The 13,777-nt window shown below is 37.5% G+C and overlaps 1 protein-coding gene across 1 annotated transcript in view; it reads right to left on the bottom strand.

The window, feature by feature from the left end:
- Positions 1-12,365, bottom strand: part of LOC139130280 (guanylate-binding protein 4-like) — a 74,475-nt gene extending 62,110 nt beyond the window's left edge. Inside the window, exons 1-5 of the mRNA XM_070696033.1 lie at positions 12,279-12,365; positions 9,065-9,274; positions 7,478-7,763; positions 6,460-6,758; positions 614-877 (exon numbers count right to left, since the gene is read on the bottom strand). Coding sequence (XP_070552134.1) covers positions 614-877; positions 6,460-6,758; positions 7,478-7,763; positions 9,065-9,274; positions 12,279-12,365 — 1,146 coding nt within the window. The remainder of the gene's footprint in view (positions 1-613; positions 878-6,459; positions 6,759-7,477; positions 7,764-9,064; positions 9,275-12,278) is intronic.
- Between the last annotated feature and the right edge of the window lie 1,412 nt (positions 12,366-13,777).

Here is a 13,777-nt window from a genome sequence, read left to right as displayed (position 1 = left end):
CCCGTTTTACACTAAAATACTATTATTTTCTCAACTAATTTTTGTGTGTTTTTAGAATAAAATAATTTTACTGAATATCAGTGGTCCGTTATGTTATTTCCAGGCTTGAACACTCCCTGAACGCCAAAAGTTAATGTGTTCAACAAGTGCATATCATGTGTTCAATCCTTTAACACACTTATCGTTGAACGGCGTCCATGCGTTCAAAAAGTGTTACAGCCCTTTGAACGCGTAAATGCGTTCAATTTTTTGAACACATTTCATGTGCAACGTGTGTTCAGATATGGAACACCATGTGTTCAATATAATGTCTGATGAACACATAGTGTTCAAAATCTGCACGCGTGTGTTCAAAATTTGAACGTTGGTTGAACACGTAGTTTTAAATTTCAGATAAGTGACTCCCCTTTCCCTTTGAAGTGCAATCCTGACAGTTGTGTTTGAAGAATGCAAATTGCTTTCAGCTGTACTTCAAATAGCTTTGAACAGCAATGAACCTAGTCAGTATGGGCTAGATTCAAACATGACATCCATGAATGATATAACTTTATAAATAAAAAACTTTATAAATCTTTAATGAAGGATGAAGGTAGTTGCTTTTTGTAAGACTAACCTTTAGGAGATGCTTTTGTAGTACTTCTACTTTTTTTGGACCCCTTGATCTTCTGATGTAGTCTCCTATGGTACAGGTGAGCATCTCCTGTATGCTTTCGAATGATCCAGACCTTTCGTCTCTTAGCCTTGTAATATCCCTCAGGGCTCTATCTGCCACTTTGCGACAAAAACGTTCTGATGCGTCTTCATTGTCAAAGATATATCTGGCCAATATTCCGCCGGTGACAGCGGAAGTGTCTTTTTCAAAAGCAACGATGACATCCTGGATAGAAAGTGAAATACAAACCATATGTATCATACAAGTGTTGGCATTTCTCATTTTGACCATAGGTTTGATGACATCCTCTCGATACAATGAATATACCACAGGCAGCTGCAGAGTTTTAAAGAGTAAGGTTCAGCGTCGTGGGCGCACAATAGGCAGGTCGTAGTGACGTTGGTTGTTGAAAATACTAGGCTGGCTGGTTCTACACTATCCTAGTCGTTGGCTTATCAGAGAAAAATAAACTATCTCTTACACCAGGAAATGCCGATTATCACCTTTGCCCGAATATTAGGGAATTGTGCAGGGTTCACACGATTAAAGCCTAGCTCATAACCAAGGTTTGTGGAATTCCGAGGCTGTCGTCTGGCCGACAGACCTTTCTCGACTTTGATGTTTTCGCTAGGTTACTGGGTGCCGTAAATTGCGTTGTGAGTTCAAAACCCATCGAAAATTTACTGAATTCAAATACACGAGTCTTTTTGGTTCGATACACGGCGATGGCCGCTGTGGTATGCAATAGAAATATAGGAAGCTGGGAAACAGAATGGCCATAGCACATATCGTTGAGTTCGGAGACCGATTTCCCTCAATTTATTCAATACACCACCAACGATGAATGGCTTTCAATACATGTCCGAATTCATATCTGCTATCGTTTTTTGTGTCTAAGTCGATCTGTGCATATTCTCTCGCGATTTCAAACGAGACCCGACTTTCAACCCAGCCCGACTTTCAGCATTGAAACTTCTTTCTTATGACAGCAGCTGGTGATTTGAATGTAGAGGCGCTGTGATGGAAGACAAAGATACTTTACGAGCTTCGGAAGGAAGGTAAAATGAAAATCTTGACTCTGTTCAGGAAAGATTTCCACGGACACTAGCCCTGTTTTACAAGGCACACACTAAACATAAATATATGAGGGGAAAGTCTAGCAAATAAGTGGACGAAAGCAGATTGTGATCATTTTAAAGCAATCAAAAGCTGGACTGGACGAAAATGCTTGATATACTTTTAGTATATTTACGTATATTGACGTATATGGAACAAAATATTAATTGCATACGTAAGGTATATCTTTGTATATAGAACATTCCAATACGTTGATATCCGTAGCGTATATCTATGCAGATCATGAGTATACGTAATGCAGATCTTTGCACACCAAGTGTACACTGTACTCATGCATTTTAGTGGTATACGTACTCGTATACTTAACGTATTGACAAATGTGAGAATCAGTTATTGTTCTCCCTAGGCCCTTCAAGCATCAAGTCTCCGTGACGCTTGCGTTGATCGCCGTGACGCTTGCTACAATGTCGTGACGCTTCAGATTTTTCCCGACACCCTTGATTGACAGCCCCACTTGACGCTCAGTGTATTCATTGGCATGGGACATCTGCCAAAACTAGCCTTATCAACATAGTGTTTAGTCCTGAATAGACTTTTTCGTGTTGATTGAAGAGTTTACATTAATCAATTGGCACGTACATAGTGTTGAAAAACACCGGCCGAGCGGCAAATTGGTGGCCGCGACTTAAATCATGTTGATCGTGATCGAGCGCCGTGTCAATGGCCATTTAACAAGTTACCGTGCACGCATGGGGGTTACTGTGACGCCGTGAAAATGCCGGTGATCAAAGCTATTGGTCAAAATTGCGACCCTCAAAAAAGGTTAATAAGGTGACTATACCTGATGACGGTTAGTCTACATGAAATCTCCGTGTCAGTATTACGAATGTACATTTGTATTTTAATTATTTTCCTGTTCTTGTTGTTGAGACAAACGGTGAAATGATCAGAGCGGGAGAACAGTAGAGTTCATGGGCTGCGCACGCTACGCTGATTTGACCTAGTTTCTTGATGTTGAGGTCACTGTCATTTTACAAGTTTTTTGGCTAATCGTGCAATCGTTCTTTTGCATTCTTGTCATCTTTTTTTTTATTTGTCGCAAATTTTGTAAAAATATGAGTTTGGATTAACTTTTTGGTCGCGAAATGATGTCCACAGTGCCGTGTGACGTAAACAGGTCAGGCGATGTCCAAGATGGCGTTGATGTGTGGGTTTTTAGCATTTCGCGCTGTTTTCAAGTTCAGGTCTCGTTTCAGGTTCGCTAAGGAGGCAAGTTACTAAAACGACAGCGGTTTCTTAAATTTTGGTGACGATCATTCGTGTAAATACGTCTGAATTTTCTGTTATGGTAAACCATAACACAGTCCTTCTATCCATTGGGACCGTTACCGTAATGTTTTTATGTGCCCACAACTCGCTGGGGTACACAGCCCTGTGATTGTATGGCTTTGTTGCTCTGTATAATTTTGTAAACAAGTGACGCAATGTGTTTCATCGCAAATGTTTCTCCATGCAATGAGAATACAAGTTGAATTTTTAAAACTGAAGTTGGACTGCTGAAGAAAGCAAGATGTGACTGTTCAGTTTTCATGTATGAATTTATTGCAATTCATGGTGCCAGTGCCACCTGTAAACGTAATTGTTTATTCCCCTGATATGTATGTTCATGCAACAGTGTGTAAGTAAATAAAAGGCATATTAAATGACTACAATTTGCAGTGCCAGTTTTTTTGTGTGTGCAATGTATGTATATGTTTTTCAATATGTGTTAATGAATAAAAAATAATTATGTAAATTTTATGCAAATTTTCGACATGCTTGCCCTTGATCCTAGGGAGAACAAAAAGTGCTTGATATACAAAAATATATACACATATACTGTATATGTGTATATATTTTTGTATATCAAGCACTTTTTCCAGTGGGGGACCTTCTACTCTTTGTATCTTTATCGCTCTTTTTGTAGCCAGTGATGTAGCTAATAGGCGGTAACCGGTAATAAATGCCGGGTTGCATACAGCTTGTGACCAGCTATAAAACGCATGGAAAAATAACAAAAATATCCCTTGTGAATTTGAAAGAAGAATCTTCACCCATCAAATTTTCAATGTAAATTTAAGCTTAGGTATTTCAACAAATTACAGAAAAGGTGAAGAAATTTCAAGTCAAACTGATCTAAAACTTTATGATCCCAAGCTCGAATTAGAGCTTGGCAAACGGCATGACCCAAAGTATAGTTAGCGCACGTTACATATCCAGTTACCTCGGGTGTGTAAGCTCAGAAAACATCGAAAAACCGTTCGTAATATGCGACTGACATGGGACTGTTACGTAGCGTAAAAGTTGTCCGTAGGTCATATATATTTTAATACCATATACGCTGCTTTTTACGATGTGTCAGACACAAAATTTCAGAAAAGGAAACTAAATGACCAGCCAAGTATTTTGAAATACATTAATTTTGTAAAGAAAGTTAATGAGTTCCTCAGGACAGCTTTGCAGGGCCGCAACCGTCGTTGTAACCTCCACAAATGTAATAATCTCCAAAATGTAACATCAACCACAATTGTAGTAAAGTGCACCAATAAATGTAATATCGCCCATAAATGTAATACTTGTCAACTATAAATGTAATAAATCTATTTTGTCATTGCAATTGAGGAATAAACCCTTAAATACTTATCTATGTAAACAAGGAAAGCAACTCCATACATCAATCATATCTTGTTTTCGATTAGTGTGTTTTGTATATTTGAAAGTGTATTTTACGTTTCCCTATTTTGTGTATAGAACTGATTGACTATGGCGAGACACAGCTGTAATATGAATGTCAGTGCAGTCTCTACTCAAAAGTACAGGAACTATATAACACTACGATCATTTAACGCCTTTTTTTTTCGAAATTTGCCATACTTTCTTAATCAGTCGCCTCAAATTCGACTTCGGTGAATAGACCGTGTGGAATAATCGATAGATTGTCTGTATTCCTATGGTGTCCCACTTGAAGTTTGTTCCTTCACTGGGGATGCTAGGATGTCTAATTTTGTTCTACTGTGTTCAAGGTAGTGTTCGTATTGTTTTTACTGGATTGAAATATGGATATATGTTCTCGTCAACATGTTTTGTGTCGTAAGTTTCTCTTATAAGATTGTATATTTCTCTGTTATTTGTTTTGAGTCATCTGTCATAAATTTGTGTGGTATCAATGGTTGACGAGTTATTTTGACGCTTCCTTATTATGTAATTATCAGTGTCCAGAACTGCTGTTCCCCTTCCGTTTGATCGGTACCTCGCCGTTTTCTGATAGTGTTCTCAAACTATTCTATTCTTTGTTTCGGAAAGGAAACCTAGTTTCAGGAAAGTATGCAAAAACATTACACTAGTCTTATTAAGTTATTATTTACTCAAGGCATTGATAAACAAATGATCACATATGCAAGTTCAATGTTATTACATTTATGGTTGAGTTTTATTACATTTATGGTTAATTTGTTTATTACATTTGTGGTTGCGGCTTGTTACATTGATGGTTGGCTGTTTTATTACATTTGTGGTTGATTTTATTACAATTGTGGTTGATATTACACTTGTGGATATTATTACATTTATGGAGGTTAAAGTCGTCAATGAGTGTGGATGATCGATCAAACAATGCAATGTTGACGTAGCAAGTGGCGGGGTAACGATGTAATTGACGCTGAAATTTAAAGTCCGAATCAGCTGATATAAACAATGATCAAACCAGTCAAAATGCCAAAGGTTAATTCATCAAAATTTCAGAGAAAAGATTCAGTTTCGATGTCTGTTGGAAGAATGGAATTTTAAATGCCTTCCAAACGACGTGCGATAACTTTTACGGAACCACATGAATACAAATTTGTTACAGTTCTTTACAAGACCACAAACATATTAAAAGACAATACCGTTTCTTGCGTGTTTATTACATGTGTCTTATCGTGTTGTATGTTGCTGTATATTCTATATTTAGGTACATAATGGTGATTTTAGTGATAAGTCAGTACACTTTGTTAGTTATGCCCAGCAGGGATCGAGATCGCTCAGGCCGCAATTTGAATTTGAGTAATCATGATTGACAGCATAAATTAACATTTTGAACAGAGGTCAAGTTGATACTCTGGAACCATGTTTTGAGAAAATATGCGTTCTCCGGATAAAAATAGCCATTATAGTCGCTATACATTCACAGATGTCACAGACGAGATATGATGGAAATTAATGCCGTTCACATATCGAATTTCTGGAAAACTTGCAGCAAATATCTAATGCGTCTTACCATAGCGTGGCTTTTCAAATTTTGCAAGTCTTACCATTATCCCCTTTTATGGTGACATTTGCGTTAAAGGTGATCAATCCGGTTGATACGTCATCATAGGACAATACGATATCGTAGAATGATCAATAAAGGTGGTCAGAAATTTACGCATACAAAAATCATTAAGAGAAAAGATTCAAACATCCTACTTATAACCTACAATTAACGAACGTTTAGCTTTTTTAAGAAGTAAGTCTTTTTAGGGACAAATTGCCTGTACAATTGAATTGGGTTAATTTAATCAGACATAATAACCATTTAACAACTAAGGAAATACTTACGCTAGATTGCCCTTACGTCATAGAAATATAGTTATATTTGTGACAATAGTATTTGAAACCAAAGCATAATGAGGTAGTAATACCAAAAACGTTTGACAGAGGGTTCTCGAACTAACCTGAAGTTTCCTGAAATATTTCTGGCGTAGTTGTGCATCATTAATATGTCGCGTTTCATCGTTGTAAAGATCCGTTGCTTTACAGACAGCGACCTCATGCTTTTGGAGGATGTCTATTTCATTGAACTTTTCATCACAAGACAAAACTGAACTCATCTCCGTCTCATATAGAGTTAAGGCCTTATTAACGATACCATCAAGCAGTGACGTTATTACATCCTCCCAAAGCGTCTGAATGCACGGCAGGGTACTTCGAGAATTTATTGTTGTGACACAAGTTTGAAGAAATTTTGCAAGATCTGGTAAGAGATGAAAACATGACGACGTACGTTATTTAGATGATGAGATAAAATAGGATTAGCGTGATTACTTAATGAAGGAACTAATAAGAGAGTATAAATCACAGAAAAGATAATTTCTTGATAACCCACTGTGAATGTCTTCAAACAATTATTAAGGTACCTTTCCACCTTTGCGACGAGATATTATAAAGGTTTATTTCGCCGCCATGTTGTTTATTTTACCTAAGTATTATCTATCACCTAAAAGCTTTTTCCATATTTTGTTTTGTTCGACAAAGAAAATTAATGAGCAATAAATTCTCATGAAACTTTGAGTGAAAGTGTACAGAAATATGGTAAACCGCCATAGAAATATTTTATTTAAGGCGAAGGGACTATTGTCTGGAGCATATTGTCTAGGTGTAACGAGTAAATGCTTTCGGAATCCTGCTACAAACAAGATTTTGGAACTAGGCGTTGTTGTTTTCACATAATTTCAGTCAGAAACAGAAACTTCCAAACCAGAATATTCTTCACACAGAAGGTAAATATTACAGAATACTTTTCAAAGAAAAAAAAATTAAATATTCTTTAATTGAAATTCACCGATAAACGTAGAAAGGAATAAATGTCAAATGAATCGACATACTAATGAAATCGACACTCACCCGATAACTTTGTTGTGAGACAGAGTGTAGAGAATAGCTATATAACGCCTGAAGTTCGGCTATACTTACGTGGCCCATACATATTTCCAACCTGGGGCCATGCTTTCTTCGGTTTCATCTTTCTGTTCAGAGTATTTCGTAAAGTCTCGATACCTTGAGCAAATTCTTGGTTTACTTCATTTGCATTTTCGAGACATGCCATGTCATTTAGTTTCCTTATAACGTCGGCTTTTGATGATGGTATTGGCAGCTTCAAAGCATCAAACGTCGGAAAGTAATCAATGATTGCTTTTTTCAATTTCATTTGTTCGGTTAAATTCGTCTTTTTGTGAGAACTTTCACCTGTGTTCAAAATCTGTAAGATAATGAAGAGAATTAAATAATAAACATTCACCACTTTTGCAGCAAATTATGATCGTTACAAATCATAATCACAACATAATTAGCCAATACATATTTAGTGTTTTGTTGTCCCTTGTTTCATAATATAGACCCAAGCGATATGAATCGCCATCGTGTGCAGTCCTGAAAGCTTCAATTAAAACGGATTGGTTGCTTGGATTATTTCTCTCGTAGTAAAGGGAAAACAACATCACACGTCCATATCAAGTTGGCTGTTTGTGTTCAGTGTATGATACTAAATATGAAGTACGTTTGTTTTTTTTGTATAAAGCACTTATTAGCAAGAGCGAGACGCAGATGTTAAATCTGCGTCCATGCAGTCTCTACACTAGTGTACACAGACTTTACAACAGTATCACAATCTGACGATACGTTTCCAAAACAACTAGAGAATATTCGCCAGTCTCCCGGAATTCATCTTCATTAGATAAATTGAATGGAATTATTTGAGTTTCTTATCATGTTTTACTGCTGAATTTGTCATATCCACAAGAAATCAATGGTCACATAATGTGAAAGTCTTGGTTCGCGAGCCTAATTAGTTTTGTATACTATCAAGGAAGGTACATATATAAGAAACATAAAACAACGTTGGATCAGAACGATGACGTTATCGACTACATTGACTCTCGGATAATATTAAGATCACGCAGGCGCAGTGATGCTACTCATCACTATTTGATAATGACGGCTGGATAATTGTCGACAGCTCAGGATAAAAAAATGCTTCTGGTGCAGTACAAAGGATTTAGCAACAGCAATTTTAAATCTTATCTTCGTGTAATTATCTCCAGCTGTTACTGATCTGACTCGTAAGTAATGGCAGTAACATACAAACATTTCATTTTAACAAGGCTATTCCTTTAGTAAGCTTAATATCTTTGAAGTATGATTCAGACTGGCAGCAATGTTTGCCACTAAAATACCTCTAGAAAGACCTTTGTCATTTTTCACAAGCATGCGACCTTACGTTGTCTGGTAGAAAAATATCAGAACGTAACGATTAAGGGCACTTTTTATTAAAATAGGATAACAACAAAGTCACCAATTACAAGTATTGTGTAACGCGGTCATGATGTTGCTATCAACAAATAAAATAACATTAAACAAGTCTCTTTCAAAGTTTCATTCACTCTCTTTATATACTTAAAGGTGATGCCCTATCTTTCTAATAACTGTAAGCTTCAAGTTTTATACCTCTATGTAACACAATGGTGTATTGCATTATTTTGAAAATTAAAAAAATGTTTTTACCTCAAGGAGTATATAGGCCTTTGTCTCAACTTCTTTTACTTCTCCCTTTGTTTCAATGGTCAGTGGGAATGTGATATCTCGAAGAAGCCAGAAGATATCGGGGAAAAATCGGAAGAAATCTTCCGAATCTGCTTTATCTTCTTCCAATGCTGTTTTATCTTCACATCTGTCTTTGTTAACTTGTATTTTGGAAGCAAGCGTACCGAATATCTGTAACGAAAGTAAAAAGTGCATTCTTAGAAGGCATGTAATTAATGTAGAAGTGTTATGTGAAATAGTATATAATATAACATTCAATATATACTGCTGGTTAGCTCATCATACTTTCGGCAGTATAACATTTAAAATCAATTTGTAAAGAAAAGTTAGTATGCGCTTTCCTTTTAAAAGTTAAAATGTTTTAATTATGTTGAACTCAAATTTTCTTAATGCCCAACTACATGTACTGCTGTATAGGAAATTAACAATCCTCGATAACCTGATTTTGTTTATAGCATATCATTGTCAAAGCACTCCGTCGTGAAACGGCGCGTCCTTGACCTCTGACTGCGAATGGGTGACGTTCAACTCTGTAACGAGTTTTGATTTCGCGGCATATTGAATTACGATGTCACAATTTCAAATATGAGAGGAACAAAGGATACACTAAGGCTAAATTATTAAAGGTAAACCTTGAATAGATAATTGTAGTATTCTAGTGGAGTTATCGTTATAAAATAGTAGAAAAATTATATGCCGGGTAAATACTAGAATCAAAAGTAAAGGACCCTATATTTTCGCCAGGGATGGAGTCGGTGGAATTGACAAGGCGTCTGATTTTTGCGCGTCCTAAATTCAACAAATTTTAAAGCGAACACGATTGGAACTAATGTCGGATAATTGGATTTTCATATTTTGCAAATTTCTCAAAATTGTTAGGTGTCATATAGCTGAATGTTGCAATATCGCATATTACTCATGAAAACAAGTGTGTAATATTGAAAGAGACGCAAATGAGATAACATTTCCCTTCCATAGATACCTCCTTAGGAAACTACGTGGCTAATACCATCACCTTTTTTTCGTTTATATGCAAAAGGTATTTGCGGACAAAAATGATTTATTTTTTAATTAACACGTCTCGAAATTATTCATGCGTGCAAGAACAGTCGAAGGATGATAAATACTAGACCATCAATGCTCTGTAAGCACCTAGAATTTTGCAATACATGTTCACATATTCAAAGACTCTTAGATAGATCACACTGATATTCAGAACATACTTTATGATAGAATAAATTTAAGCGTATTTTGCATCTGAGATATACTTAATTGAAATGGAAATTTAATTTGTGCTTCAATTCAATGTCTCTGCTTACTGTAACAGTTAGCTTTGTTTATTTGACGGTAATATACTCATTAGCGTTTGTGTGGACATTTTACCTTAATTTCGTCGATGACTCAGGCTTCGTGATGCTTTTACAATTGTAGATTAACATCGAAGACATTATGATGGTTAGTACAAAGAGTATTTCACTTTGACTTTCTTCAAGAGAATCCAAGCCTTCAGAATCAATCAGGATGACGGCGATTTCAGTACCATCTGCCATTTGTTTTAAAAAAGGGTTCCCGACTCATCCATAAACCTTGGAATAATTATAATAAATAGAAGTAATAGTAAAAGAATAAAATGGCAATGGCAAAAATACATAATGCAAACATTAATTAAAGCTGAAATACAGTTCGTAGGCCTGTTGAGTAATTACCTTGTCATAAAATGATTAGAAAAAAAAAACCTTAGTTGATTATGGACTGAAGAAATCATGAGGGGAAGTATGCACGATGATTTTCTATGTCTATTTAGTAAGTTAAAATAATATAATAAATTAATCACATCTGTTATTTTCGCTAATATTTTATCATTTTAGTCATCTCTATAGCAGATCGTTACATGAGTTGAAAATTTACGCAGGATAATTACGTAAGTCACAATAAAAATCCTCTTTATTGTAGAATTTCTTTTCTGAAGAGTTAGACACTGGTATTTTTAAAGAGAATGTTTAATACACTCTTGCTGTGTTTATAGTATTCAAAACCCTAGACATGGCAGGCTACCTCTGGACTAGTTGGTGGGTTTAACTATTCTGAAAAGTTTTAATTGGCCTTTTTTCCAACCATTTATGTAACCCGTCCCTAAGCAACATAATTTTGAGTACCTGAGTCAGAACTGTATCACAAGTTAGCTCATGACCACGTATTTTAAGTATTTTCGGCTCGGTCACTATAACTCCGTAAGCTCTTTCATGAAAGAAATGAGAGAAATTAAAGGTCTATCGTTTGAACAAAAGATATAAGTGCACTAAAGAGGTAAGAAAAAAGAATTCCTGATGTAAAACCTTGTTTCCTCCTAGTACTAATATTCAGCAACAAGTAATGACCACTGTAAGACCTTGAATTGGTTTCATAAGATCTGGTGCTTCACATAGATCCCCTAATATGCCCATCTTCTTGTTTCTTTTGGCTATCGTCCTTATCGCTCGGCTGTGCGATCCATCTCGCTCGCAAAAGAAGATACTCTAGAACGTGTTGGAATGCAAGATAGCTCATCTCCTCGACATCACTTGTCACCCATTCCATAATCCTTCCCAAGTCCTTATAACGTAAATATTTGATGCTTCCTCTGTAACTGTAGAGGTTCCGTCCCAAATTGATAAACCACAGCCCCTCTGGCGCACTCCTATCGTCCTTAGGTCCTCTTATTTTATCAATTGTTTCCCTACGTCTCTTTCCTTTTACCTCTTTTGACATGATTTCTCACAGATCTCATATTCTTTCACTTCATTGTCAATTACTACAGAACCTCCATACCCATGTAGACTTATAACAATCTGATTACAATCAGATGTAGAGTACGGCAACGTCTACTTACGCGGTATTCTCTCGCTGTCGCCTCTCACTACATCTGACCAACTCCCATAGAAGGTGGCGTTCAAATCTCGCGCTCTGGCTAGAACAGCCGACCTATCAGAAGGCGCCTTACAGAGAACAATAGGTATGACTCTCAAGCATGCATAATAACGAAGAAGATGCACGAAAATCAAAAGAGTGTAACTGAGCTATCCACCCGGTTGTAAACAAAGGCGCACGGCGAATTTAAAAATCGCTTGTCTGTAATTTTAATATTGAAACATGCCTTTTATTAATAACTGTGCAAACAGAAAACATGCGGACAGACTTTGAGACCAGCCCTGCGTATGATGCTTTGTGTTTCCGGCGTAATACGGCCTCCCATGACAGCCCTGCTGCTCTCATATGAATACATTGCGACTTATCGGTCCTGATTTGACCGCGCACGAAAAGCTACCATTTCTAACTACTTTCGACCGAATACCTCATTAGATAACGCCATTAGATACGTTCTTGCAAGATATTGCCGGTTCCTGGACACTTGGTCGACCGTGAATCGCTGGTAAACTATTTCAAACGGTTTGGGACGAGAGCAAATTTTTGAATAGAAAAGACCTCGGCCCCGGTCAGTGGGAGAACTCGGCGAGTTAAGAGCTCGGCCAGCTGGAGAAGTCAGCCAGCAGGCGAACTCGGCAATAGGAGTATGGTTATATAATGAGACTAGAGTGTATATCTATTTTCTAGGTCTCGCCAAAGTTATGTGAAAGCGATGTCAATGTCATTCATGAGCGTGATGTAAACGCTTTGCAAACTTCCTTCCACCATAAAGTTACCTCCTTGCCTGAACAAGGCTTACTACAGATGACATTGGTCGCACAGTGTGGTATATCTTGTTTTGTTTTCGATAAAAAACCTGTAAACCTACGATTTACTTCCGTCAAATCATAACATAAAACGTCATTCATCCAACGATCGACAATTCAGTCATTGCTGCAGCCAATTTGTACCTCTCGATCGTACCGTGCTGCCCTACACGCGATCTGCAGAATCGCCGAGGCCGACCAACGTGTTTTTCAGAGTGGAACGTCTTCTCGTTGTGTTCTGAATGTTCACCAAATAACATCAAAAAACTAAAATTGGCATGGGTATAAAAGCATCTGTTGACTGTGAAAAGAAAATGTACGCAATCATATGTAAGCGGCCGACCTCTCCACTGGCCGAGTTTGTCGGCGCGGACACTGGCCGAGCTCTCTGGTTATCAATTTTTTTTTGCAGTCTGTGAGTAAGCGATTGAGTGACTTTGGTAGGTATACATCGGATTTCGGCCGAAAGTAGTTAGAAAAGGTAGTTTCTTGCGCGATCCAAATCGGCACCGCGGTCGCCGTGTATTCCGCCTATCAACACAGTCAACAGGGCTGTGGTAGGAGCTCAGGCCGTAGATACACCGGGAACGCACAGCATCGTACGCAAGGCTACTTTTGAGACATACAGTGAGCAGCGCCCAGTGAACGACTTTGGCTGCTCAGCTCTACTGTTACTTATACACTCCAGTATAATGTGTAAAAGGCAGCCGAGCGGCCACACATTTCTAGACTGAAATTTGAAAGTGCGTAGTGTTGTGTACTTGACCCTGCAGATGTGAATATGATCGGCAGTATGTTTACATGGGCAACAAGCAAGGGAACACGGTATCGCAATCATATTGACGCACTCGACCTCGCGGTCGCGTAACGTGCAATTTGATTGGCTGCTGCAGAGCGTGAGATTTGATCGCGACCTGCTAGGGAGTTGGTCAGATGTAGTGAGAGGCGACAGCAAAGAATAACG

The sequence above is a fragment of the Ptychodera flava genome, chromosome 3 (assembly GCF_041260155.1).
Source record: "Ptychodera flava strain L36383 chromosome 3, AS_Pfla_20210202, whole genome shotgun sequence".
NCBI classification, from domain to species: Eukaryota; Metazoa; Hemichordata; class Enteropneusta; family Ptychoderidae; genus Ptychodera; species Ptychodera flava.
Note: the sequence above shows the minus strand (reverse complement) of the source record. Positions and strands in the feature narration are given on the sequence as shown.